The 20,158-nt window shown below is 51.2% G+C and overlaps 13 protein-coding genes across 13 annotated transcripts; 9 read left to right on the top strand and 4 right to left on the bottom strand.

Moving 5' to 3' along the window:
* Positions 1 to 166: 166 nt before the first annotated feature.
* Positions 167 to 1,819, top strand: BJY04DRAFT_215240 (uncharacterized protein; the record flags this gene model as incomplete). The annotated part of the gene is made up of 1 exon (XM_073715428.1): positions 167 to 1,819. The coding sequence occupies one exon, from the start codon at positions 167 to 169 to the stop codon at positions 1,817 to 1,819; it is 1,653 nt and encodes a 550-aa protein (XP_073574605.1).
* A 124-nt stretch (positions 1,820 to 1,943) lies between these two features.
* BJY04DRAFT_170564 (uncharacterized protein) lies at positions 1,944 to 2,942 on the top strand. The gene has a single exon (XM_073709228.1). The coding sequence runs from the start codon at positions 2,097 to 2,099 to the stop codon at positions 2,616 to 2,618; it is 522 nt and encodes a 173-aa protein (XP_073574604.1). The 5' UTR covers positions 1,944 to 2,096; the 3' UTR covers positions 2,619 to 2,942.
* On the top strand, positions 2,782 to 3,221 carry BJY04DRAFT_170468 (uncharacterized protein). The gene has a single exon (XM_073709222.1). The coding sequence runs from the start codon at positions 2,945 to 2,947 to the stop codon at positions 3,173 to 3,175; it is 231 nt and encodes a 76-aa protein (XP_073574603.1). The 5' UTR covers positions 2,782 to 2,944; the 3' UTR covers positions 3,176 to 3,221.
* BJY04DRAFT_170563 (Yae1 family protein) lies at positions 2,943 to 4,138 on the bottom strand. The gene has a single exon (XM_073709227.1). The coding sequence runs from the start codon at positions 3,910 to 3,912 to the stop codon at positions 3,268 to 3,270; it is 645 nt and encodes a 214-aa protein (XP_073574602.1). The 5' UTR covers positions 3,913 to 4,138; the 3' UTR covers positions 2,943 to 3,267.
* A 1-nt stretch (position 4,139) lies between these two features.
* BJY04DRAFT_170470 (uncharacterized protein) lies at positions 4,140 to 5,436 on the top strand. Its single transcript, XM_073709223.1, has one exon. It carries the CDS (start codon positions 4,314 to 4,316, stop codon positions 5,169 to 5,171), a length of 858 nt encoding a protein of 285 aa, XP_073574601.1. The 5' UTR covers positions 4,140 to 4,313; the 3' UTR covers positions 5,172 to 5,436.
* A 708-nt stretch (positions 5,437 to 6,144) lies between these two features.
* Positions 6,145 to 7,200, top strand: BJY04DRAFT_182037 (uncharacterized protein). The gene is made up of 3 exons (XM_073710277.1): positions 6,145 to 6,535; positions 6,586 to 6,654; positions 6,710 to 7,200. The coding sequence occupies exons 1-3, from the start codon at positions 6,221 to 6,223 to the stop codon at positions 6,935 to 6,937; spliced, it is 612 nt and encodes a 203-aa protein (XP_073574600.1). The 5' UTR covers positions 6,145 to 6,220; the 3' UTR covers positions 6,938 to 7,200.
* BJY04DRAFT_170472 (Zn(II)2Cys6 transcription factor) lies at positions 7,069 to 9,856 on the top strand. Its single transcript, XM_073709224.1, has 7 exons — positions 7,069 to 7,263; positions 7,324 to 7,639; positions 7,698 to 7,887; positions 7,940 to 7,971; positions 8,021 to 9,302; positions 9,349 to 9,491; positions 9,539 to 9,856. Exons 1-7 carry the CDS (start codon positions 7,199 to 7,201, stop codon positions 9,605 to 9,607), a joined length of 2,097 nt encoding a protein of 698 aa, XP_073574599.1. The 5' UTR covers positions 7,069 to 7,198; the 3' UTR covers positions 9,608 to 9,856.
* Positions 9,483 to 10,006, top strand: BJY04DRAFT_170518 (uncharacterized protein). Its single transcript, XM_073709226.1, has one exon. It carries the CDS (start codon positions 9,627 to 9,629, stop codon positions 9,906 to 9,908), a length of 282 nt encoding a protein of 93 aa, XP_073574598.1. The 5' UTR covers positions 9,483 to 9,626; the 3' UTR covers positions 9,909 to 10,006.
* BJY04DRAFT_170473 (flavin-containing monooxygenase) lies at positions 9,857 to 11,758 on the top strand. The gene has a single exon (XM_073709225.1). The coding sequence runs from the start codon at positions 10,105 to 10,107 to the stop codon at positions 11,722 to 11,724; it is 1,620 nt and encodes a 539-aa protein (XP_073574597.1). The 5' UTR covers positions 9,857 to 10,104; the 3' UTR covers positions 11,725 to 11,758.
* An 87-nt stretch (positions 11,759 to 11,845) lies between these two features.
* Positions 11,846 to 13,635, bottom strand: BJY04DRAFT_205805 (SD08430p; the record flags this gene model as incomplete). The annotated part of the gene is made up of 2 exons (XM_073713636.1): positions 11,846 to 12,185; positions 12,242 to 13,635. The coding sequence occupies 2 exons, from the start codon at positions 13,633 to 13,635 to the stop codon at positions 11,846 to 11,848; spliced, it is 1,734 nt and encodes a 577-aa protein (XP_073574596.1).
* Positions 13,636 to 14,358: 723 nt separating this feature from the next.
* BJY04DRAFT_182028 (uncharacterized protein) lies at positions 14,359 to 15,674 on the top strand. The gene is made up of 2 exons (XM_073710276.1): positions 14,359 to 14,571; positions 14,624 to 15,674. Exons 1-2 carry the CDS (start codon positions 14,499 to 14,501, stop codon positions 15,622 to 15,624), a joined length of 1,074 nt encoding a protein of 357 aa, XP_073574595.1. The 5' UTR covers positions 14,359 to 14,498; the 3' UTR covers positions 15,625 to 15,674.
* Positions 15,675 to 15,978: 304 nt separating this feature from the next.
* BJY04DRAFT_215232 (uncharacterized protein) lies at positions 15,979 to 17,646 on the bottom strand (the record flags this gene model as incomplete). Its single annotated transcript, XM_073715427.1, has 2 exons — positions 15,979 to 16,608; positions 16,657 to 17,646. The coding sequence occupies 2 exons, from the start codon at positions 17,644 to 17,646 to the stop codon at positions 15,979 to 15,981; spliced, it is 1,620 nt and encodes a 539-aa protein (XP_073574594.1).
* Positions 17,647 to 18,545: 899 nt separating this feature from the next.
* Positions 18,546 to 20,001, bottom strand: BJY04DRAFT_170443 (putative esterase/lipase). The gene has a single exon (XM_073709221.1). The coding sequence runs from the start codon at positions 19,550 to 19,552 to the stop codon at positions 18,668 to 18,670; it is 885 nt and encodes a 294-aa protein (XP_073574593.1). The 5' UTR covers positions 19,553 to 20,001; the 3' UTR covers positions 18,546 to 18,667.
* Positions 20,002 to 20,158: the final 157 nt, after the last annotated feature.

Here is a 20,158-nt window from a genome sequence, read left to right as displayed (position 1 = left end):
ATTGGCATGCATCAGCGGCTCTCTGTGTCTCTCTGGCGCTTTCTTTGGCTAGCCACCTACAACCAGTCACTACTCTATAAACCCTTCCCCGGTCACCCCGCTGAGCTCAGGTCCTGTCCATTCTTTATTCGTCTCATGAATTCTTTCTCCTCCCCTCTACTCTCTCATGGCTCACGGATACTCTCGTCTGCCCGGCGAATTGAGCGCTTTACCCAAGAGCCGGAACAGATCACAAACCACCATTGTGGGACTTCCTCCCACCCCTTCCCCCCAGAAGAAGCGCGCCTCCTCATTCTATCCTCCTCGAGCGTCTGATTGTCTCGACGACACGAACCCAGACCCTTTCTATCTGGAACACTCCTTGACGAACACTGGGACTTGGGATTCTTGCCAACAGGGCTTTCGCAATGCGAGATCGGAGGACGACGCTCAACAACAATACTACATGCTATCCGTAGTGAAACCAGCCACTGATCTCCCCGTCCCACCTGCTGCTCCCCGCATTATCAGACCTCAGGCCATTATCGACCGCTCGACTCTATCTGCTGTCGAGATTGAGCACCAATTAGGGCTGCAGCAGACTGGAGCCCAGTTGTGGGCAGACTCACAGACAGAGGCCACTCCTGACTTAACCCCAAGCAGCTCGTTCTCTTCCAATTACTCGGCCGCTATATATCCAGACCCAGTCGTGAAAGCAACCGAGCAACTTAACTTGCTCTCTAAACAAACAAGAAACTATCCTGCAAGCCGCGCATATCCCTACTCTTCTACACCACAGAATCGATCTCAAGTGACCCTGCCTACCGAGCCATCTTCACCCAACCGAGACGTCAAACCTCACTGTGCGTTACCGACCGCTTCTTCGGAAACCATCACTATGCCTTCAAGACAAGATCCTCCCTCTCTACGTGGAAAGCCGCTTCCTTCTCTTCCAGCTGTATCACGTCCTGGCACGGCGAACCCAACCAAGAAGCAGCCCCCTAGCCGGCTGATCATTGAACCATCCATGATTTCCCCCCCAAGCCTGATCAACCCAGTGACGCTGGAGCCTCATCGGTCTCATTTTGATCAAGCGCTGTTCATTCCAGCCAACGAGTGCCCTAGCCCAGTCCCAAGCCCCGGTCCGCCATCACCTTCTATAGACCGCCAACCCACTGCATTTTCAACACGACCTTCTACATCTACTACTTCAGGCATGCTTCCTGAACAGTCTGTCTGGGAGTCTGATTCCGATGGAGAGGATTCTCGGTCATCCCGGAAGCCAATGGACACACTGAAAAAGGTCCGCAGTCGAGTGCAGTTGCGAGTAGCAAAGTCCACCCCCAAACTGCAGCTCAATACGAATCAATCGAATAACGGGGCACTCGAAAAATTTCCGACAACACCGGATCCTCCTATACAAGAGCGTTGCTCGAGTCCTCTTAAGGGAGCTCTTCAGTCTCGAACAGGTCGGAATTTCCTTCGGCCAACAGCTCAGCAGACTCTCCGACTAGTTGCACCCTCGACCACCTCTCTGGTTCATTCCCGATCTCGTCGTAACAGCGCCAAGTCACAGAACTACGGCATCGACCGTTCCACGGCCGCGGCAGCTATCCAAGCAAAGTCTCGACGGCGCCAACGGTCCACTAGCCCGGAGACCTCACTTTCTGCGGAGCGAGAGAAAATGTGCACTTTCTGCCGTGAAGAGCGCTCCGATAGAACGATTCATCATAGCCTTACGCTTGCACGTCCGCCTCTATATAAGCGAGTTTGGGAGTCTTTGCGAGTCCTTGGCTGCCACAGCGACATCAAGCCCCCTCGACCCCGCAAGGCCATGTAAACCTTTACTATCTTTATTCAAAAGTTTGGGATTGTTTTCAAAAGTCTGGAGCGGCGTTGGATAGCTTTTTATGAATTACCCCACGGCACGGTGCATTCGCGGAAACGATGTCAAACGACTTTGCCTTTCCTTGGTTCTGAAACTAATGTCTTATGATCCGAACTTGGAGTCTATTATGGGATCAGCGGGAACGAACAGTGGACTACAATGACTTATGACTACGGCGCTGGACATCTTGATATAAAGATCCATCACTCGCCACAAGACTCGATGCAGCATGGAACACCAACTTGTTATAGGGCCCTATGGTGGCCTAGTGCTTTCATTTTCATTTTCTTTGGCTGTTATCTCTGCCCCGACATGGTCAGAGATTACTCTTTCACTCAGATTTCCTTACACTATTTTGTCAATCTTACACCAACATCTCTTACGACTGACTATCTCTCTTGTCAAACACAATATAAACCACAATTACATCATAAGTTCCTGGTCTATATCCGCAACTGAGAAATTACTCTGTCAATGTAGAAGCTTGATGTGCCCAAGCTTAAGAATGCTGGGGGGATGGAATTCCTCGCTGCTACCCATCCATCGTACACGACCTGGAGCATTGTACAATGTACAGGCACGCCGAGTAGTCGCACTTCTCAGACTGGATAAACTTCCTATAGTATTGTCCAAAGGGAGAGGGAATTCGCTCAACTCCTGTTACGTGCTTTGTTTTGATCGCGTTGATTACATCCCTTGGTTCGGCGTCTTTGGCAGGGAGAAGGTACTCGAGGGCTCCCAGTGCCCTTGATCATCGGTCTCATGAGTCCGAGACAATTTTTGTCCAGACTATTGTAGCGTTGCTGGGGTGAATTCCTCCAAGGGCAACTGAGTGAATGACGCTCTGATTCTAGATCTTTACCAATATCGAGAGATATACAATATGTTTACTATCGATATATGCATGCCTGGCGAATATCTCGATTTATTTCACATATGCTTCATGCACATAGAGAGCTCATACCTTGAGGCCAAAAACTGCACAAGCGAAAGCACATATTCCAAATCTAGTATATCGAACATCCTTTAGAGATCCCTATCGGAGACTTCTCTCCTTGCTGAGTATCCCGAGGGCGGATGCTATCCCGGGATCGCGAACAGCAAGGAGGAGCACAATACGCGATGCTGCGTGGTATATCCTTATCAACCTTGCATCTAGGTTCCAGTTCCCTCTATTTATTAGTGTTCCGGACGCGGGATAAGTTCCCCGACCCGCGATGTGGTTGGGAGTCTGCTGCGATGTCGTGCAGCTGGAATGCGCATGCACAGAAACTTTTGGTCGATCTTCGATCTTCCGAGGCTGGATAGCGGCGCGATGTGCACGTCTAGCAGTGGTGATGGAAAGAGGATATGTAGGACGTAGGTGGGAAGGGGGAAGGCAACCAGCGACAGGCGTGTTTTCAGCTCTGTGCAGCGGTCGCTTCCAAAGACCCCTCATTACCACCGGACTCTATCGATGGATCATGCCCGTTATCACTCTTCGCCTCCAGAACATCCATTATGTGCTCCTCCCACGCAGCGACAGGCACCTTTTGCTCCCACGCCGCAAGAACCTCGTCCCCCTTCCGCAGGAGCTGCGCCTCCGGCTTCTCGTCTTTCCCCTCACTGTCTAGACCGGCGAACACAGCTTGAACATCCAGGTCCTTCGTAGCCTTGCGATAGAGAGCGAGCATCTGTTCGCGAGCAGCCCGCTTTGCCTCATCTGCCTCTTTACCCGCTGTAGCCGCCGCGGGGGAGGGTGATTTCTGCCCGGGCTTCTTCACAACCGTAGACTCTTCGTACCCTCTAAGAATACCCTCAATAATACCAATTATCGTTCCAGCCCTCATTCCTAGCTGTGCGCCGACAGGAAAGCCGGCATCGAAGCCCTGCTGGACGTGTTCGGCCCTGGAGGCGGAGATTCCATCACGATATCCGGCAGTGACGTGCTGTCGTCGGAGGGAGGGGAGTTCGGAGGGCTCGACGGTGGAGTGGGGTTTCGGGAGAGTTTGTTCGGGAGGTGATGAGCCGAATATGTCGTCGAGCGATGAGTCGGGGGCTGACATGATTGATTTTTGTCCGAGGTGTATGGTGCGACTCGGAGTTTTGTAAGAGAGGAGATTATTTGCCGAAGAAAAGTTTAGGAAGAGGTCGGCTTTGAGGATTCAGGTTCGGTGACCCGTGGCTAGAGTGGACATTGAGGATCTTTCCGCGGATCCACCACAAACAAACCTCTTTTCCCCATGGCTTTCTAATAGAGTTGTTGAAATCGCAATCATGCCGAGACCTCAAAGGAGAATCATTGAAGCCGAGCCCATGTGGTGGTTCCGAGTTTTTTTGGCCCCAGTTGGTCAATCATGCCACCCAAACAAACCAAGGAGCAGGGCCGATGGTAACTAGACTACTTTCCACAGAGCAACCCGCCATCAACGAGACTACGCCTCAACTTTTGACTATAACCTGATCAATGGCTACTCAGAGATCGCGACGCCTCCTGTTGGCGCTCACCCCGCCTCTGGTAGCGGCATACGGCATTCATTATGGGTTGAGCACGTTGGAGGCGCGGTATCCCGCACTCCCTGCCAATGACTCAACTTGCAGTTTCGAGCTACGCACGCCAACTTCCCCAGGCACACAGCACTCACCTCATATTGATATCTACTCCGCTCGCATTCCCGTTCGATATCTTCTACGGCCTGAGCAATCCGAACCGGATGCCGTGGCTTTGACTCCTGACTTCAAAACAACCGTGAACCTCCCTAGAGCATGGGCGAAAGCTGTGCTCGGGAGTCGCATCTTCCGCTTAGAAGGCAGTATGTTCGGGCTCTTTGCTAATAGGGTATTCGAACCCGGTGATATCGGCAATACCCCCGGAGAGTTTGGTCCCATCCATACCGAGCTGCGCGGCAAGGAAGGACGCTCTGAGACTAAAGAAGAGAAACGGAAACTTCTTCACGGCGCACTCACGGTTGAGCGCCCGCCATCAAATGATAATCCGTGCGGCCTTCTCATCTCGTGGAAAATGCCAGACGAGCCGCGTCTATTCTTCGAGAAAATCGCACGCTGGGGATACCTCTGGCGATTGATGTCTGGCGGACGGCATGAGCTGAGTGTCTCGGAATCTTTTAATGTTCCTGGTAGGGAGGCCGAGGGCCCCTTTGTTGAGGTGCGGTTTGCCTCAGCGCACGACTACGAGATCGTTCCTGATGAGGGCGACATAAGTCGACAGAAGACAATACCAGCCTTTCCGGCGAGGCTGCACAGGGGGTATGCAATGTTCATTTTGGATCAAGCAGTGAAAGAACTGAGCAAGGCCAACCAATGAACGGAATGTCCTAAAGCTTTTCGATATTGCTTTTCTCGTCGCCGGTGTGACTGGATTCGGGTCTTAGTACATAAGGTTGTCTTCGGAATTTGATCTCTGCATGTTAATTCACTCTAGCTCGCATCATACCTCCTGGCTGCCTCAGGTTGTTAGTGTCATACGGACTCGAGGCTCATATGCAGCCGAATCGGTTATTTCTGGTGACACATGCTGTCTTCGGAGCTGGTTGATGAAACACCTCCTGTTTGGAGTACGGTTAAACAACGACGGAAAGCTGCCAACAGATGAATGCATGGTACCTTTATGATTTACACTAGATCAAGTCCTCGCAGCAACTCTAACATTGAAAGTGACGGAAGACTTAAGCTGTGGATAGTGCCGGACCGGAGATGCTAGCGCCGGACAAGCCTCAGCCTCAGCCAAGACAAACCATCTGTACAACTCCATGCTATCTCCATCCGCCGTACGGAGATGAAAGTGTTCCTCCGGTGTTGACTCTCTTATAAGATGTTGAGAGTACTATTTTCATAATGCTACTTCTTTCTGAATCGAACAAGTCAGTCAGACAACTATACATCCTCACCATCCTCACAATGTCACGCGATTGCAACGTACCCATCGTCAGCCAAATTTTCCCTCCTTCCCCAACCTTTATTGAGAAGGATATTCCAGACCTTACCGGGAAAGTTGCTATTGTCACAGGCGCTACCTCCGGCGTCGGCTTCGAAGTTGCTACTATTCTGTACTCCAAAAATGCGACAGTTTACATCGCTGCACGCTCCGCCGAGAAAGCCGAAAGGGCTATTGCAGAGATTATAAACGCCGCAGAGTGTTCAGGGAGTTGTGGTCGTCTTGCTTTCCTTGCGCTCGATCTTTCGGACTTGAGTACAATCAAAGCTAGTGCATACAAGTTCTTACAAGCCGAAGAGCGGCTTGACATCTTAATCCACAATGCCGGTGTTATGACTCCGCCACCGGAAAGCAAAACGAAGTTGGTACGGTTCCCAATTCTGTCTTAAGACTGCCTTAGGTACTGCTGAACCAAGCTAATGATCGTTACTACACAGGGCCACGATCTTGAGATGGGAACTAATTGCCTCGGCCCATTCCTCTTCAACAACTGCCTCCTTCCGTTTATGAAGCGAACTGCAGCGACTTCGCCGCCCGAGAGCGTGCGTGTTGTGTGGGTTGCGTCTATAATTGAGCACAATGTGGCGCAGGGCGGAATTGTTTTTGACGAGCGAACCGGGTCACCCCAAGTTCTAAAGAATCAGATGGAGAATTACATGGAAAGCAAGGTCGGAAATGTCTTCTTTGCTAGTGAACTGGCAAAGCGGGCGGGGAGCGCTGGGATAATGAGTCTGGTTGGAACTCCGTTCACTTATTATGGGTTATTGAAGCTAAATACATGCAGAGTGTTCACCCTGGCCTTATGAAGACCGAGCTCCAAAGGCACCGCTCATCTGTCGTGGGCACCGTCATGGTGTGTATCTCGCCATCTATTGCTACTTATCCATCCAGACTAACAAGGCGACAAGGGTGCGGTCTTCAAGGGTCCGCGGTACGGTGCATATACCGAACTATTTGCGGCTTGCTCACCGCAGGTCACAACTAGGACCAACGGAACATATATACTTCCCTGGGGTAGATTCGGTACTATCCCTAAGCACATTGAAAAGGGCATGCGTCCCACGAGCGATGGTGGAACTGGCTTGGCAGAGAAGTTCTGGACCTGGTGCGAGAAGGAGACTGCTCCATACTGGTGAGATGACGACACGTCCTGTATGATTATGGAAGCCCAATTTATGCATATCTTCAGCTGATTTCTGGAAAACACCCTTCATTGGATTGGTTTGTATCCCTTTGTGGCTGTGCCGGATAACGTAATCCAGGAGAGTTGCCTATATCTATAGTGTCTTGTGCTTTCAGCTTGATCTGTACCACTCTCTATCTCATATGATCCATCATCTTCGCGTTTTCCCCTGCTTTGTATTTAACCCTCAAGTATATTACGGATCGAGATTCAGATGGAACAACAGTCGCGACCCGCTGTTCGAAGTATTATATCCTGCGCCTTTTGTCGACAGAAAAAGTACGCATGTGCCTCTCTGCCCTGCAAGCCAGTTAAAACCTCGCAGCTAACCATTATCAGACTTCGATGTGATCGTCTGCGCCCGTGTGGTAGCTGCGTCAAGCGTGGCTTAGACTGTTTCTACCTCAACCCAACTCCTGTTCACCGCAATCCTCCGACCCGGTCGACAAAGCAGTTGAACCAGCGGATTCGGGAGTTGGAAGAATTAGTGAATGTCCTCGGGGACTCCACGAAGTCCTCCAACCCAGGCCACGAGGTCGAGCAGCAACCCAAAGCCGTCGACAGCACCATCGCAAGCTCTTTAGGAAAGCTGCAGGTAGGGGAGACAAGCACGAGCTATGTCTCTGGGGCCCACTGGGCAGCGCTTCAACATAGTGTATAAACGCGCAAATGTCCCCCTCTAAGTTGCTGTCGCTGATCTGATCCTCTTACAGATTGCTGAAATCAGAGACTGTATTGACCCGGATGACACCCCGCCTCGGATGCCCAACGATGATGGTCCAGCCCTCTTGCTAGGACTTTGTCCGCGGTGGGGGAAAGATGAATTTCTCGCAGCTGTGCCGCCGAAGCCGGTGGCGGACCGCTTGGTATCTCGTTTCTTCAGCTCGATGGAACCGGGAGTCCGTAAGTTGCATGAAATTCCAAATCGATTTTATAGCTGAAGAATCTTTCCTAGTCGTGTTTCATGCCCCTACTTTCCAGAAAGAGGTCGGTTGCGCCATGTGCTGGCTGCCAACATGTGTGCTAACAAAACCAGTACAATCAATTCTGGAATCAACCCCAGGAAGTGAGCCTAACATGGTTGAGTATGTTATTTAGCATGCTGTGCCTGGCTATACACCTTCACCAGCGCAGCATAGGCGAGCCCCCAGATCCCATTGGAGATCCCAAAGAAGCAGCCAACGCATTTCGCCTGAACGCTGCCTATTGCTTGATCAAAGATCGATACACGACCCCTTCCAAGTATACTATCGAAGCGTTACTCACATATGCACAATGTGAATACTTTCGGTCCGCGGAAACCCGGCATGAGAACTGGGTGTTGTTGGGGGTCATCATGCGTATAGCTTTCCATCTGGGCCTTCATAGAGACGGTTCCCGCTATCAAGGACTTTCATGTTTCGAGGCTGAGATGCGCAGGCGTACCTGGGCTTTCATGTCCCAAGGGGACGTTCTTTCCTCTTTTCAGTCCGGATTACCACGTATGCTACGCAAGAACATCGTGGATACGAAATTGCCCCGCAATTTGCTCGACGAGGATTTCGATGAGAAGACCACGTCCTTGCCCCCTCCACGACCAGATTCAGACGCAACTCCAATCTCATACGTGATCGCGAAAAGCGGGATTTCGGAAGTTTTTGGCTTGATTACCGACCATGTGGCTTCAACACAACCGAGTACCTATGAGTTTGTTCTTCAGCTGGACAACCAACTGAACAAGGCCCATGCTGCAGTGCCAACCCATCTTCAATTCCGCGAAGTATCGGAGTCCGTGACAGAACTGCCTTATATCATTATGCGGAGATATAGCCTGGAGATCTTGTATCAGAAAGCACGGTGTATCCTGCACAGGAAGAATCTCTCTGAGGGCCGTTCAATTCCACGGTACGCTGAGTCAAGACAGATATGCATCGAAGCAGCGATGAAACTACTGCACCATCAAGCGACTCTCGATGCACAGGTTCAACCCGGAGGAGTGTTATGCCAGAGTCGCTGGTTTTTGTCATCACTAGCCAGTCACGACTTCATCCTAGCCGCTATGATCATCTGTTTAGAAGTCCACCATCATTTGCAGAGCCGTGGACCTTTGGTCGAAAACGGCCCCTACTCTGAAGATCAGTTCCTTTCCGCCTTGAACATCTCCCGACAAATCTGGGGCAAGTATAAGACGTTCTCCAGCGAGGCTATGCAAGCTTGGAAATCAACTAGCATCATGTTAAACAAACTGAAAGAAGCGTCGCTGTATACTGCTGTACACACAGGAACTCGGCATGCCCCCGATGAAGCAGACAGCACAGTTGATGGCTTGCGGTCATATGGTCGGTCACCTTACTCCAGGATCATTTCAGCCTAACCTTGTCTTAGATCATGGAAACCCACTTAATCAACACAACTTTGAGCCGCCCGGCAATGTAAGCGTCGAGAGTACCGCTGTGCCAGACCTGGACATACCCAGCGACTTACTGATGGACAATAACTTCTGGGACTTCTCCAATGACATTGACTGGGTAAGCTAATGGGTGTCCAACCTGATATCCCCTTACTGACCTGAAAGGTCGAATTTGATGCAACGATGCAGAATCAAGACTTGATGGGCAATAGAGCTGTTATCACCACCGGTTAGGGTACCGCGATTGGGCCGCATGCTGGTCAAAGGGTTGGATGCATACCCACCATCTATAACTATAGCGCGGACATTCCGTGCTCCGTACCGAATGACTTCTGCTACAAGATTTCATGAGGTGGGTGAAAATTCCTGGAAGCAGACAGTACATACTGGAATAGAGGACCGTGAATATGTCTGTCAGCAGCGTACGTATACGCGATGGGCTAATGGGTGGATCTTCGCTCTTCAGCCCCAAGATGGAACCTCGGTAGCGCCCCAATTTACTAGTTTGGGATTTACTCCGGGCGACGATGAATGACTTAGCAGTCTAATATCAAAATATCAGGTCTCTCATTAGCTAGCCTGAGCCTCTGGGTCTCGCGACTTGGCTGGTGCGGCTGAAGCTAGACCTACTCCACCTCCACGAGTTATATAAACCCTCCAGCTTCACCTTCAAGCCGCTATTATCCTGATTTATTCCTCAATATATACCTTACATACCTTACCAATCTACCATGATTTCTGCGTCTCCTTCATACGACGTTGTCATTGTTGGCGCTGGCTTCTCCGGAATATACCTCCTGCACCGACTACGCAGTCTCGGATATGCCTGCCGCATCTTTGAAGCTGGAGACGACCTTGGTGGCGTCTGGCACTGGAACACTTACCCCGGCGTTCGCGTGGATGCCGAAGCGGCGATCTATCAGTTATCCTTCCCGGAAGCATGGAAGGATTGGTCGTTCAGTGAAAAGTATCCTTCCGGAAAGGAGCTGCAGGATTACTTTGCCCACCTGGACAAAACTCTAGACATTAAAAAGGATGTCAACTTCAACACCACGGTCACAGGAGCCCAGTTTGATAAACATGGCGCGAAGAGGTGGGCCGTTGAAACTGGTGATGGCCGGATTACCACTAGTCGCTTTTTGTTGCTGGGTGTCGGTTTCGCGGCCAAGCGCTACACGCCTGATATTCCAGGGCTGGATACTTTCATAGGAGAGGTATACCACTCGTCATTCTGGCCAAAGGGCAACGTAGACGTCCAAGACAAGAAGGTTGCTGTCATTGGAACTGGGGCTTCGGGCGTCCAGATTGTCCAAGAATGGGGGAAAGAGGCAGAGTCGCTGAGTGTATTCCAGCGCACGCCGAATTTGGCGCTCCCAATGCAGCAAAGGGCATTCTCAAGCCAGGATCAACAGGAGCTAAAGGTACGGCAGGAATCCATCTTTCAGGATCGGGAGCTTGACTTTGGAGGCTATCTGTGTCCACCGACACCCGCTAAAACTTTCGACGTTTCGGCAGAGGAACGAGAAGCACACTGGGAGTCGCTGTTTCAGAAGGGAGGTTTCTCGTTCCTATTGAGTGGTTACAGTGATGTCCTCGTGGACGAACATGCAAACCGAGAAGCATACAACTTCTGGGCAAAGAAGACTCGCGCAAGGATTGTGGATCCCAGAAAGAAGGACATTCTTGCTCCCCTTGAGCAGCTGCACCCAATAGGAGCAAAGCGCTCCTCCTACGAGCAAGACTACTTTGAACAATTCAACCGCTCCAATGTTGATGTTGTGAACCTCCGTGAGCCCGGACACGCCATCGCAGCTATAAGACCCGAGGGAATCGAGTTGGAAAATGGGACCGTTCACTCCGTTGACATCATCGCCTTTGCGACAGGCTTCGATGGGGTCACGGGAAGTATGACCAGTATCCCAAACCTCCGTAACACATCGGGAGTTACACTCGCAGAGGAGTGGAAAGATGGTGCTCGCACGTACCTGGGAATGACGCGAAAGGGGTACCCAAACATGTTCTTTACCTACGGTGCACAAGCCCCCGGGGCACTGAGCAACGGACCAACTTCGATCGAAATGCAGGGCCGGTGGATTCTCGACGCCATTCAAAAGATAGATGAAAGCGGGTTGACCTATATTGAACCGACGGACGAGGCAGAGAGCGGTTGGAAAGCGCTGATTAACCAAATCACTGACATGACTCTATTTCCGAAAGCAGACTCATGGTATATGGGGGCCAACATCCCGGGGAAGAAAAGGGAGATGCTAAATTTTCCGGGTGGATTGCCGTTGTATGAGCAGCTTTGCCGAAAGACGTTGGACAATTGGGACGGGTTCGTGACTGTATAGACTAAGACTAGGCCTAACTGAAACTATAGACCAGCAAATGCATTCTAGAATAAAATTTGTATTTTATCTTACTATATCTAGTATACTTCATGAAACATTTTTCTATCCTTGTAGACCTAGATCACTCCCTGCCAGGACTCAACCTCCAGGCCCGAAGCGGCAAACTCTGCAGCTTCAAAACGGCAGGCTTGATGAACATGACAAAAGTGATGGTTCCAACCACGACACAGATTATGTTGGTCATATAGTATCCGTCTCGGGTGATATTGCAGGTGCCACCGCCATCAAGACAGCGACCCCTGTCCTGCTCGAGAGCACAGGAGAACGTAGTCGTGACGAGGTCACCCTTCAATGAGTCAGATGTAGGGGGGTCGGTTGGCGGGATGCAGGTTGCCTCGGTAAACAGGTCAACGAGTTTGAGGATGAAGTAGCGAGGGAAAGTGCCACCCAGGTTCGAGACGCTAGGACAAAAGTTAGCAGGAACAAACAACAAATGGATAAAAGGGAAGGAGCGTACGTTGCGAGCATAGTCATGTATGTGCCGCCGATAGCAGGATCCGAGACGCGTGCGTGGAAGGCGGATACCGCCACGAACATGACCGTGTTCATGAAGGTGGAGGCGACATGCTCGACAATGACTGTCAGGATATACCATGTTGGGACATCTGGGCCTGCCGGGAAGATCATGACTGTAAACTGGGCGAGAACTGCAGCAGCAAGTCGTCCGACGAACGCCCAACACCAAAGTCGCATTGGAGTATATTCTGTTGACCATTTGCCGGCGTAGTAGCCAAGGCCAATTTCGAACGGAAAGTCAATAAGAACGACCAGAGCCATGTTGTCTTGACCGAAGCCCTTGTCTAAAAGCTTCAGACTGGTCACTCCATCGTTTGCCTGGAACCCAATCTTAGCGATTAAGTGGACTAGGATGATCGTTTGAACATTCTTTAGCTTCAACACGCTCCACATGCTGCGATAAACAGCCGAAATGCTATCCCGTTCTGAAACTTGGTCTTCTTTCTTGAAGATGGCCAACCAGGAGGTCACGATGAGATACGCCCAACCCCACATGGTAAGGTAGGAGCCGAGGGAGAGAAGGCCGTCATCCGCCGGGGTGGTACGGAACCAGCGGTTTGCGAAGTCCTTCGAGTTGAAGGCCAGGAAGACTGTGTATGACAAGAAGTGCCCGGCGGTCAAGCCAACAGTCTGCGCAGTGGAGGCATACGAAATATTCGGGGGGGACATGAGAATGATAGCCCAGCCATCGACCGCAATATCCTGAGTCGCGCAGAAAAACACCAGCAAGAACCACCAATATGTGAAGTTCCAAACACCCTCTCCACCATTGGCGCCAGCTTGTTTCATCATGTCTTCGATGTGCCTCCCAAGATAAATCATGGCCAGTCCAGCAATGACTTGGACAGGGGTAATCCAGCTCTTCCGCCGCCCGAACCGACGACTCCAGACGGCATCGACAATCGGACTCCAGAGTAACTTGAGCGAATATGGGTACGAAGCCAGGGAGAAAACGCCGATTTGGCCGTAGGAAAGGTATGGTTTGAGCAGAAAAGGCACTGATCCCGTAGCCAGCCCCATGGGAACACCCTGGAGGAAATATAGCAAGCATAGCACCAGGAAGTTCCTCTTGTCGCTCGCTGGAAGGTCGGCAAAATTCGTGTTACTCATGCCGGGTGTCTGAGGAGTCAACGGGGGGTCTTGATCAAGAGAGAAGCTTGTCCTTGACATAAAGCGATCCGCTCGCGAGGAGGACGAGGACTCGGCGGAGGTGTCCCGCTTGCGCATTTCGATGTTAGAGTTCATCTCATCAGAAGCATGACCGTCCTGGCCGGTCGCAACGCTGAGAGTCGGCTTCGAGCGACGTTTCGAGAGGGTGTGGTTCTTGCGTTTCATCTGGGAGCTGCGGCCACGGTGGGAGGAGGATGCGTCGCCGAGAAGTCGCGTGCCGGGATCGGTGTCGCGAGAGTACGCGTCGGCGTCGGAGTCGTACGAAGAATTGGAGTGTTGGTGTCCTTTTCCTGGAGATCTATTTGAGCTTGCTTGGTGGTGGCCTCTAGTAGTGCATGCTAGATTCTCGAGCTCGACCTCTTCGACGTCTTGGAGGATAACTGAAGTGTTGGGAGCTTGGACATGGGCGGAGGGAGAGTTGGAAGGGGAAGGAAACGAAGGACTATGGACCGGATTGTCCTGACTCGAACGGAGCATGCGAGGAGGAGGGAGTAGCAGACCAATAGTAGATAGATAGTGGCGATTGAATGTCTTGAATGTTGAGGCAAGCTGGCCTCTTGAGGAAATTCTCAGGGACTCCGCAGTTGAAAGGAACCGAGGGGACTGGCCGGACCCTTGGATCTGCAGCCTTTCTTCATCGGATGTCTTGTCATCCACGTCATACTCCAAGGTCCTCGATTCTCAATTTCTCTCCTCTTGCAACTGGCTATTATAAATCCATTACTGGTTGGTATTCTCCGTTGGGCTGAAAGATAAACAGAAGGGTCAACAACGGCCGACTCTCTGGACGCGGTCCTGTCCATACTATGGGACTAAACAGTCAATGATGAAAATGTTCGACTTTCGAGACCAGGATCAGAAGATGTATGAAATGCATTTCTATGCCTTTAATTCCAATGAAGTAAATGGGGTTCATTTGTTAACTATACTATTACCACTTAAACTTTGTCACGTGCTCGCATCAATACAACAAGTACCTTGACGCTTTCGAGCCCGATCCAAACAAACACTCATCACACCACAACACCATGGATCTGAATGACCCAACATCACGGCTGGAAGAGGAGCTGGACTCCGAGATATCTTCAATTCGTCGCGAAAGTATGCGGTGTCCAATTTTCTCAACATAATCTACTAATCTCTTGCTTTTTAGTCCGCAAACTCCAAAGACGCCGCCGATTCCTCTCCTCTAGCATCCTTTCCTCCGAATCGCTTCAGAAACGTCTCAAGCCCCAGGAATCTTCAACGCCTACTCTATCCGACTTGAACGAGGACATTTCACCCCTTGTACGCGCAGCAGGTTCACATACGCGATCAAATCACCACCGAATTGCTTTCTCAACGACTACCTTTCCCTTCAAAGATCCATCGCCGACCGCCGACGCAGCTGTTGGCAAAGAACTGCTTGGCGTACGCATCGATATCTGCGTTCGGAACGGTCGTTTCACCAAACCATACTACGTGCTTCTGCGCAAAGAGCGCGTCGAAGGGGACAAACAAGACAAAGTACGCGTCCGAGTCCACCGACACACGATCCCAGCATTTATTCCCATTGAACAACTGGAGCGCAGATTCCTACCGGATTCTGCCCGCGTTCCCGGCGGCGCCGACGGTAACCGAGGACATGATACAGAAAAGCCAAGCCTGAAAGAGAAGCCAAGCGCCACTCCACGAAGACAGAACCTACAAGGATTTGTTCGCGAAGTTCGACGTCAGCTTGTCGCATGGCACATGCGCATGGATGCCGTATATCTCCTCCGTGAACAGCTGGGTATTATCCGGCGGGGGGTTGACGTATACCCGGATGAGGACGAGGATGGGCCGTGGGACAAGGATATGCTTGTTAGTGTTGACTTTGATTCCGGTGTTGGCGAGAGCCGATTAAAGAAGAATGACCTGAGGATTGCATCGCTCTCGCCCACAGCGCTGGAGGCGTCTTATGTGCGCATGGAATGGGAGGATGGTCGGGTGGGAAGGTTCAAGATATCGAATTCGGGGTTGGTTGAACGGGCGGTTGTTATAGGTGATGATGGTAGGGATAAGGCGCTGGAAGCCGCGCTTACTGGGGGTGACAGAAAGGTGATTACGTTGCTAGACCGGCTGAGGAAGGACACATTGTTCAGACAGGAAGATCATGCTCTAGATTCAGAGTAGCATGCTTGGCAGTTAGTTGAGTCTTTGCACAGGCAGCAGATTGACAAATAATTCAGAAATTTGCAGGCTCGATTATTTATTTCTGAAGCTGAATTGGCCAACAAATGGGCTATAAGAGAGAACGATGAGTGAGATGTAGCCGCCCGCGTACTTCCACAAAATAACCAAAGATAAACTAATGCGGATGGCATGATTAGAGGAGTGTATGCGCACCACGAACAGCAAGTTAAGTATTAGAACATTATCAGAAGTGATGAAATGACCCGCTGGTACAGTATATATGCCGCTCTTCGAGAATGCGAATGGAAAGAAAGGGGTATCATGTAGACATCAGTTCGTAAGCTGGAGCGCGGTTTATGAGTCCTTCTGAGTGCTTTCTGCGTGGCCCTCTTGGTCTGAGACGCAGATGGCGGAATCCCGGGTTTCAGACTGAGAGTCCGAGAAGGATAGTGGTGGTAGAGGCCCGTAGGGCTTGCCGTCCTGGTTTTCAAGTTTCTTCCTTAGTATAGCCTCTTGAAGTACCCATCGGTGGTGAAGTTTTGTCTTCTTGGCGTTAAGTTCCTCAAGTGCTTTTGCTTCCTCCTCTTGGTGCTCTTTCTGAAGACTAGAGATTTCGACGGCATGGTTTTCGATCATGGTATCCAGTTCTCGCTCCATCCGATCCATGGCTTCCTGGAGGCGACGTTCTTGTCGTTCTCTAAGCACTTTGATTCTGGAGGCGTGAAGTTGAGCCATCGAATCATAATCGTGATATTCTTGGGCCAATTGAGCCTTTTGCTGGTCCGTAAAGTTTCGACTAGGTGCTGTCAGGTCAGATCCCGACAGTGATGGGGACCGCGAGCCTGGAGGACTTGAGCTGCTAAGATAACCCTCCATGTATTTAATTCGCGTCCGAGAGTTGGCTTTGGCTCTTTCGAATTCCCGCATTTGATCCATCTCCACTACCAGTTGCCGTTCTTCCATGCGTGAGGCATCTGCGTCATTCTGAAAGGAATGAGAAAAGTACAAAATCAAGGGTTTCTGTTGGCTTACCTTTTCTTGTTTTTCATCTTCGACCTGCCGGTGCCGGGCAAGCTCATGCTCGAGTTTTTGCTGCTGTAGACACCGGAGCTCGTTGATGTGGTTGTTCTGAAAGGAAATATGCCGGTTTTTTTCTGAAGTCTGAATCTCCCGCATGTGCTTCAATTCCATGTTGGCAAGACTTCGCAAGAGGGCTTCATTGTCGAACACAGGGACCTCAAGCCTGAGGGTCTCTTCTCTGCTTTCTGCAGACCATGATCTGCGTGAGCTATCAGGGATTGACTCTACATAGAGCTTTTCGACACCTCCTTCCGCCTTTGTAATGGTGATCTGTGCAGCAGGTGGTAAAAGAACGGCAGAGGGCGGCCTCCGCCTCCGAAAGTGTATTTTCCCAATCGCAGCCTTGATAGTCGAACGTTTGCTCTCCTTCACTTTTTTATCGCCGCTAGATATCACGCTCAACACGGAGTTCCTGTGTGCGGGCGGCCTGAGTGCAATCCCATCCGTTCCCTGGGCCAACTTGCCCTCACTTGAACTATAGGATGTTGGACGGGTCGAAAGCGAAGCGGTAGAGCGAGTGCTTCCACATCTGGCGGGGTTAGACGAGATAGTATAGTCGGATAGAGACGAAGCCAACTGATTGAGAGGCGGAGAATCGTGTGTCTGTGTGGGTTCGCATACTGAATCGCGATCGGTCGAGGAGCTCGAAGAAAGAATGGGAGACGTAAGATCGACCATTCCAGAGGCAATCGAGGCAGCCAACGATGCCACTATCTCGATATCTGGGACCCTGAGCCCTAGTTGTTTCGCCTCCTCCACTAATTGCTGCTGCTGCGTGCTTTCCTGCTCCTCGGATGCAAGTACGAGGACCTCCTTGCGATATCGATCTTCGTCAAGACCAGAGGGTATCATGGGGCAGTTGCAAGTGTTGCAAGCCCCCCGTTGGACCGCACCCGCACACAAGGTGCATCCATCAGCAACTTGATTGTCTGATGCGGACATGATGGCGGCGGATGGAGGGGGTTTCGGGTGGCTCGACGGTGGAGAGAAAGCTTGCGAGGGAGGAGAATGCGTAACACTCATCGGCTCGTCCACGGTACCTGAAGCACGGTGGACGAGAGGGTGAAAGTGCAGAGCAGCATTCGAGCTGCGGGGAGAGGGGACTCGAGAATTATTATCGTGAGGGATCGGGCGGGAAGGAAGATCAAGGAAGACAAGAGGGGAAGCTCAGCCGTGGGCAGAGATGAATCTAGTGAATTGAAAACGATGGAGTCTGAGAACTGGAGCAGCGAATACATCTAGTGAGCGCAACTGACAACCTGATTTGGGCGCTGTTGATTAGCGCGGGATTCGAATTACTTCTTCACAAATAATTGCTGTGACTGCCGGTCTAGTTGGGTACTGTTTGCGGCCAGCGGACCCGCCTGACCGATTCCAACTTCCAGGAAGCGCCCGGTCCATCCATCGCATGCAAAGATCAAAGACCGACAATGCTTGCAGCATGAAAACATTATGAGTGTCAACTACGAATATGAGAATTAGCCGCGGGTGCGTTGGTATCTTGGAGAGCGAGAGAACAGTCAGAGACTCAGAGGGCACCCTGTGTGCACTGTGCAGAGTCAAGTGGGCTGACAGAGCCGTAGTGGTTTCAGCCACTGCATCACCATCCTCTGGTTCAGGCACCGCGGCTTCAGAATTCCAGATTCTCAGGGGAATCCCCACAAACACTTGCGCTGATCTGCATCTTCGTTTTTGCGACTTTTGTGTGATTCCAAATTGACTGTCCACTGTGGCCCTACAGAACCCATCCGCCCACTTTCCTTCGTCCTTCCGTCCTGCTTAGCCCTCCAGGCTCCGGCTGGCAGGAAGCAAAGCACATGCATGCTGCCGTGCCCTGTGCTCGATAAGATCCCGCCAACCGCATTCCCCGAGCCCCCGCCGAAAGGAGATAGGGGTTGCACATTATTATTTGCCAACAACACCAACGATCAGGGTCTTTAGTAGTCCAGAAAGAGGAACAATCTTATTGCTTGTTGTTATTCTCCAACATAGCAACAACCATGTCATACGCTTTGTCTCTTGCTTCTTGTTGCACTGCATTCTTCGGCGCAATGTTCCACCCATGATCACAGCCCTCCATTCTCTGCAGGACCACTTCTCGCCCAGCTTCCCTTAATCTCACCGCCAGTCTTTCCGCTTCCGCAGCGAGACTATCACCTGCTGCTGTTATGATGAGGGCGCGATTAGGGAGGCGGTCGGACTGCGCGTACAATGGTGAGATTCTGGGGTCCCTCTTGTCGTACGAGGAGGGAATGTAACAGCTGTCGAAAAGACGAGCTAGAGGCGCGGGCAGAGGATGTCCCTTTGGATCTGGAGATGTCTTTAGCCCAGGGTCGGTAACAAGGTCAACTGGTGGGTAAAAGGCGACAATGGCATTGAACTTCTCTGGAGGGAAAAGGTTCGATGACGCTGCTAGGACAAGGTTGCCCCCCGCGCTGAAGCCTGAAAGAACGACCCGAGAAAGATCAAACCTATCCGGTTGCTGCTGTACCCAGTTCACCACGTCCTCGACGTCATGAAGTGCGGCAGGAAAAGGGTGCTCCGGTGCGAGACGGTACTGCACGTCGAGAGCTGTATACGCGGTTCTTTGGCTCATCAGTCGACAGAATTCATCGTCCGCTCCATGAGCTGTGAGCACAAAACCGGACCCATGAAAATTAATGAGGACGGGCCGTGGATTCGAGGCGGCTTTAGATTCGTAAACGTGTGCTTTGATCTTTCTAGAGGGGTCTCTGGATTCGATCTGGTAAACATCATCCGGGGTTGGGTGAATGCTGGACGTTGAACGCGCAAGAGCCCGTAAAAAGAGCACCACTACTTTGTGGTAAATGTATGCGAGCGAGAACATGGCACAACCACAATAGCGGTCAAAGGTTGACACTATTTGCACCACGCCTGAATGTTGTGCAAAGGGCCTAATTAAAGGCTGTCTAGATTTTGTAGCCACAATGGAGGTTCCGCGTTCTTGCGGCAAATCTCCCCTCTCCGCTGCCGTACCCGTGCCTCTCGTGACCAAGCTGGATGGCTTCGTACATCCGAGGCATTCGAGGTAGAGCAAGACAGATTCGACCAAGCACTGAGCAGCGGTTGTTGTTTAAGCTTTGGAAATTCTAACCGCCACTGTTGCCGTGTGTGATCTATAGGTATCCATAAGCCCGCCCTGGGTGACTGCTATGAGAAATCGGTCGAGAAGAGTGCCCCATCGGACCTTTATGCGATACCTCTTTTTGCGACCAGGCAACCTTATAGATAGATACCCATCGAACAAGGATTCTGGTGAGAATGGTTGCTCCTGATACTTACCGGGTAGGTAGAGAGTACTTTGTAGATACCTACAAAACTAATCACGTGTCATGCCGAGCTCCTCAGGCCGTGGCGATAAACCCTGCTCTGCCAGAATTGCTTAGGCTGGTTTATCGCAACACAGTGCACACTCACTCCGGCCTCCGGCCAC

Source organism: Aspergillus karnatakaensis (genome assembly GCF_047715665.1).
Source record: "Aspergillus karnatakaensis strain CBS 102800 unplaced genomic scaffold BJY04scaffold_9, whole genome shotgun sequence".
Taxonomy (NCBI): Eukaryota; Fungi; Ascomycota; class Eurotiomycetes; order Eurotiales; family Aspergillaceae; genus Aspergillus; species Aspergillus karnatakaensis.
Note: the sequence above shows the minus strand (reverse complement) of the source record. Positions and strands in the feature narration are given on the sequence as shown.

What these genes read in the sequence shown, in the direction of transcription:
- BJY04DRAFT_170564 (XM_073709228.1), top strand. Translation starts at nt 2,097, where the DNA reads ATGGAACACCAACTTGTTATAGGGCCCTATGGTGGCCTAGTGCTTTCA.
- BJY04DRAFT_170468 (XM_073709222.1), top strand. Translation starts at nt 2,945, where the DNA reads ATGCTATCCCGGGATCGCGAACAGCAAGGAGGAGCACAATACGCGATG.
- BJY04DRAFT_170563 (XM_073709227.1), bottom strand. Translation starts at nt 3,912, where the DNA reads ATGTCAGCCCCCGACTCATCGCTCGACGACATATTCGGCTCATCACCT.
- BJY04DRAFT_170470 (XM_073709223.1), top strand. Translation starts at nt 4,314, where the DNA reads ATGGCTACTCAGAGATCGCGACGCCTCCTGTTGGCGCTCACCCCGCCT.
- BJY04DRAFT_182037 (XM_073710277.1), top strand. Translation starts at nt 6,221, where the DNA reads ATGATCGTTACTACACAGGGCCACGATCTTGAGATGGGAACTAATTGC. An exon ending in GCGCTGGGATAATGAGTCTG is followed by an intron (nt 6,536 to 6,585) that starts GTTGGAACTCCG and finishes AAATACATGCAG; the next exon opens with AGTGTTCACCCTGGCCTTAT. An exon ending in CTGTCGTGGGCACCGTCATG is followed by an intron (nt 6,655 to 6,709) that starts GTGTGTATCTCG and finishes CAAGGCGACAAG; the next exon opens with GGTGCGGTCTTCAAGGGTCC.
- BJY04DRAFT_170472 (XM_073709224.1), top strand. Translation starts at nt 7,199, where the DNA reads ATGGAACAACAGTCGCGACCCGCTGTTCGAAGTATTATATCCTGCGCC. An exon ending in CTCGATGGAACCGGGAGTCC is followed by an intron (nt 7,888 to 7,939) that starts GTAAGTTGCATG and finishes AATCTTTCCTAG; the next exon opens with TCGTGTTTCATGCCCCTACT. An exon ending in TGATGGCTTGCGGTCATATG is followed by an intron (nt 9,303 to 9,348) that starts GTCGGTCACCTT and finishes ACCTTGTCTTAG; the next exon opens with ATCATGGAAACCCACTTAAT.
- BJY04DRAFT_170518 (XM_073709226.1), top strand. Translation starts at nt 9,627, where the DNA reads ATGCTGGTCAAAGGGTTGGATGCATACCCACCATCTATAACTATAGCG.
- BJY04DRAFT_170473 (XM_073709225.1), top strand. Translation starts at nt 10,105, where the DNA reads ATGATTTCTGCGTCTCCTTCATACGACGTTGTCATTGTTGGCGCTGGC.
- BJY04DRAFT_182028 (XM_073710276.1), top strand. Translation starts at nt 14,499, where the DNA reads ATGGATCTGAATGACCCAACATCACGGCTGGAAGAGGAGCTGGACTCC. An exon ending in ATCTTCAATTCGTCGCGAAA is followed by an intron (nt 14,572 to 14,623) that starts GTATGCGGTGTC and finishes CTTGCTTTTTAG; the next exon opens with TCCGCAAACTCCAAAGACGC.
- BJY04DRAFT_170443 (XM_073709221.1), bottom strand. Translation starts at nt 19,552, where the DNA reads ATGTTCTCGCTCGCATACATTTACCACAAAGTAGTGGTGCTCTTTTTA.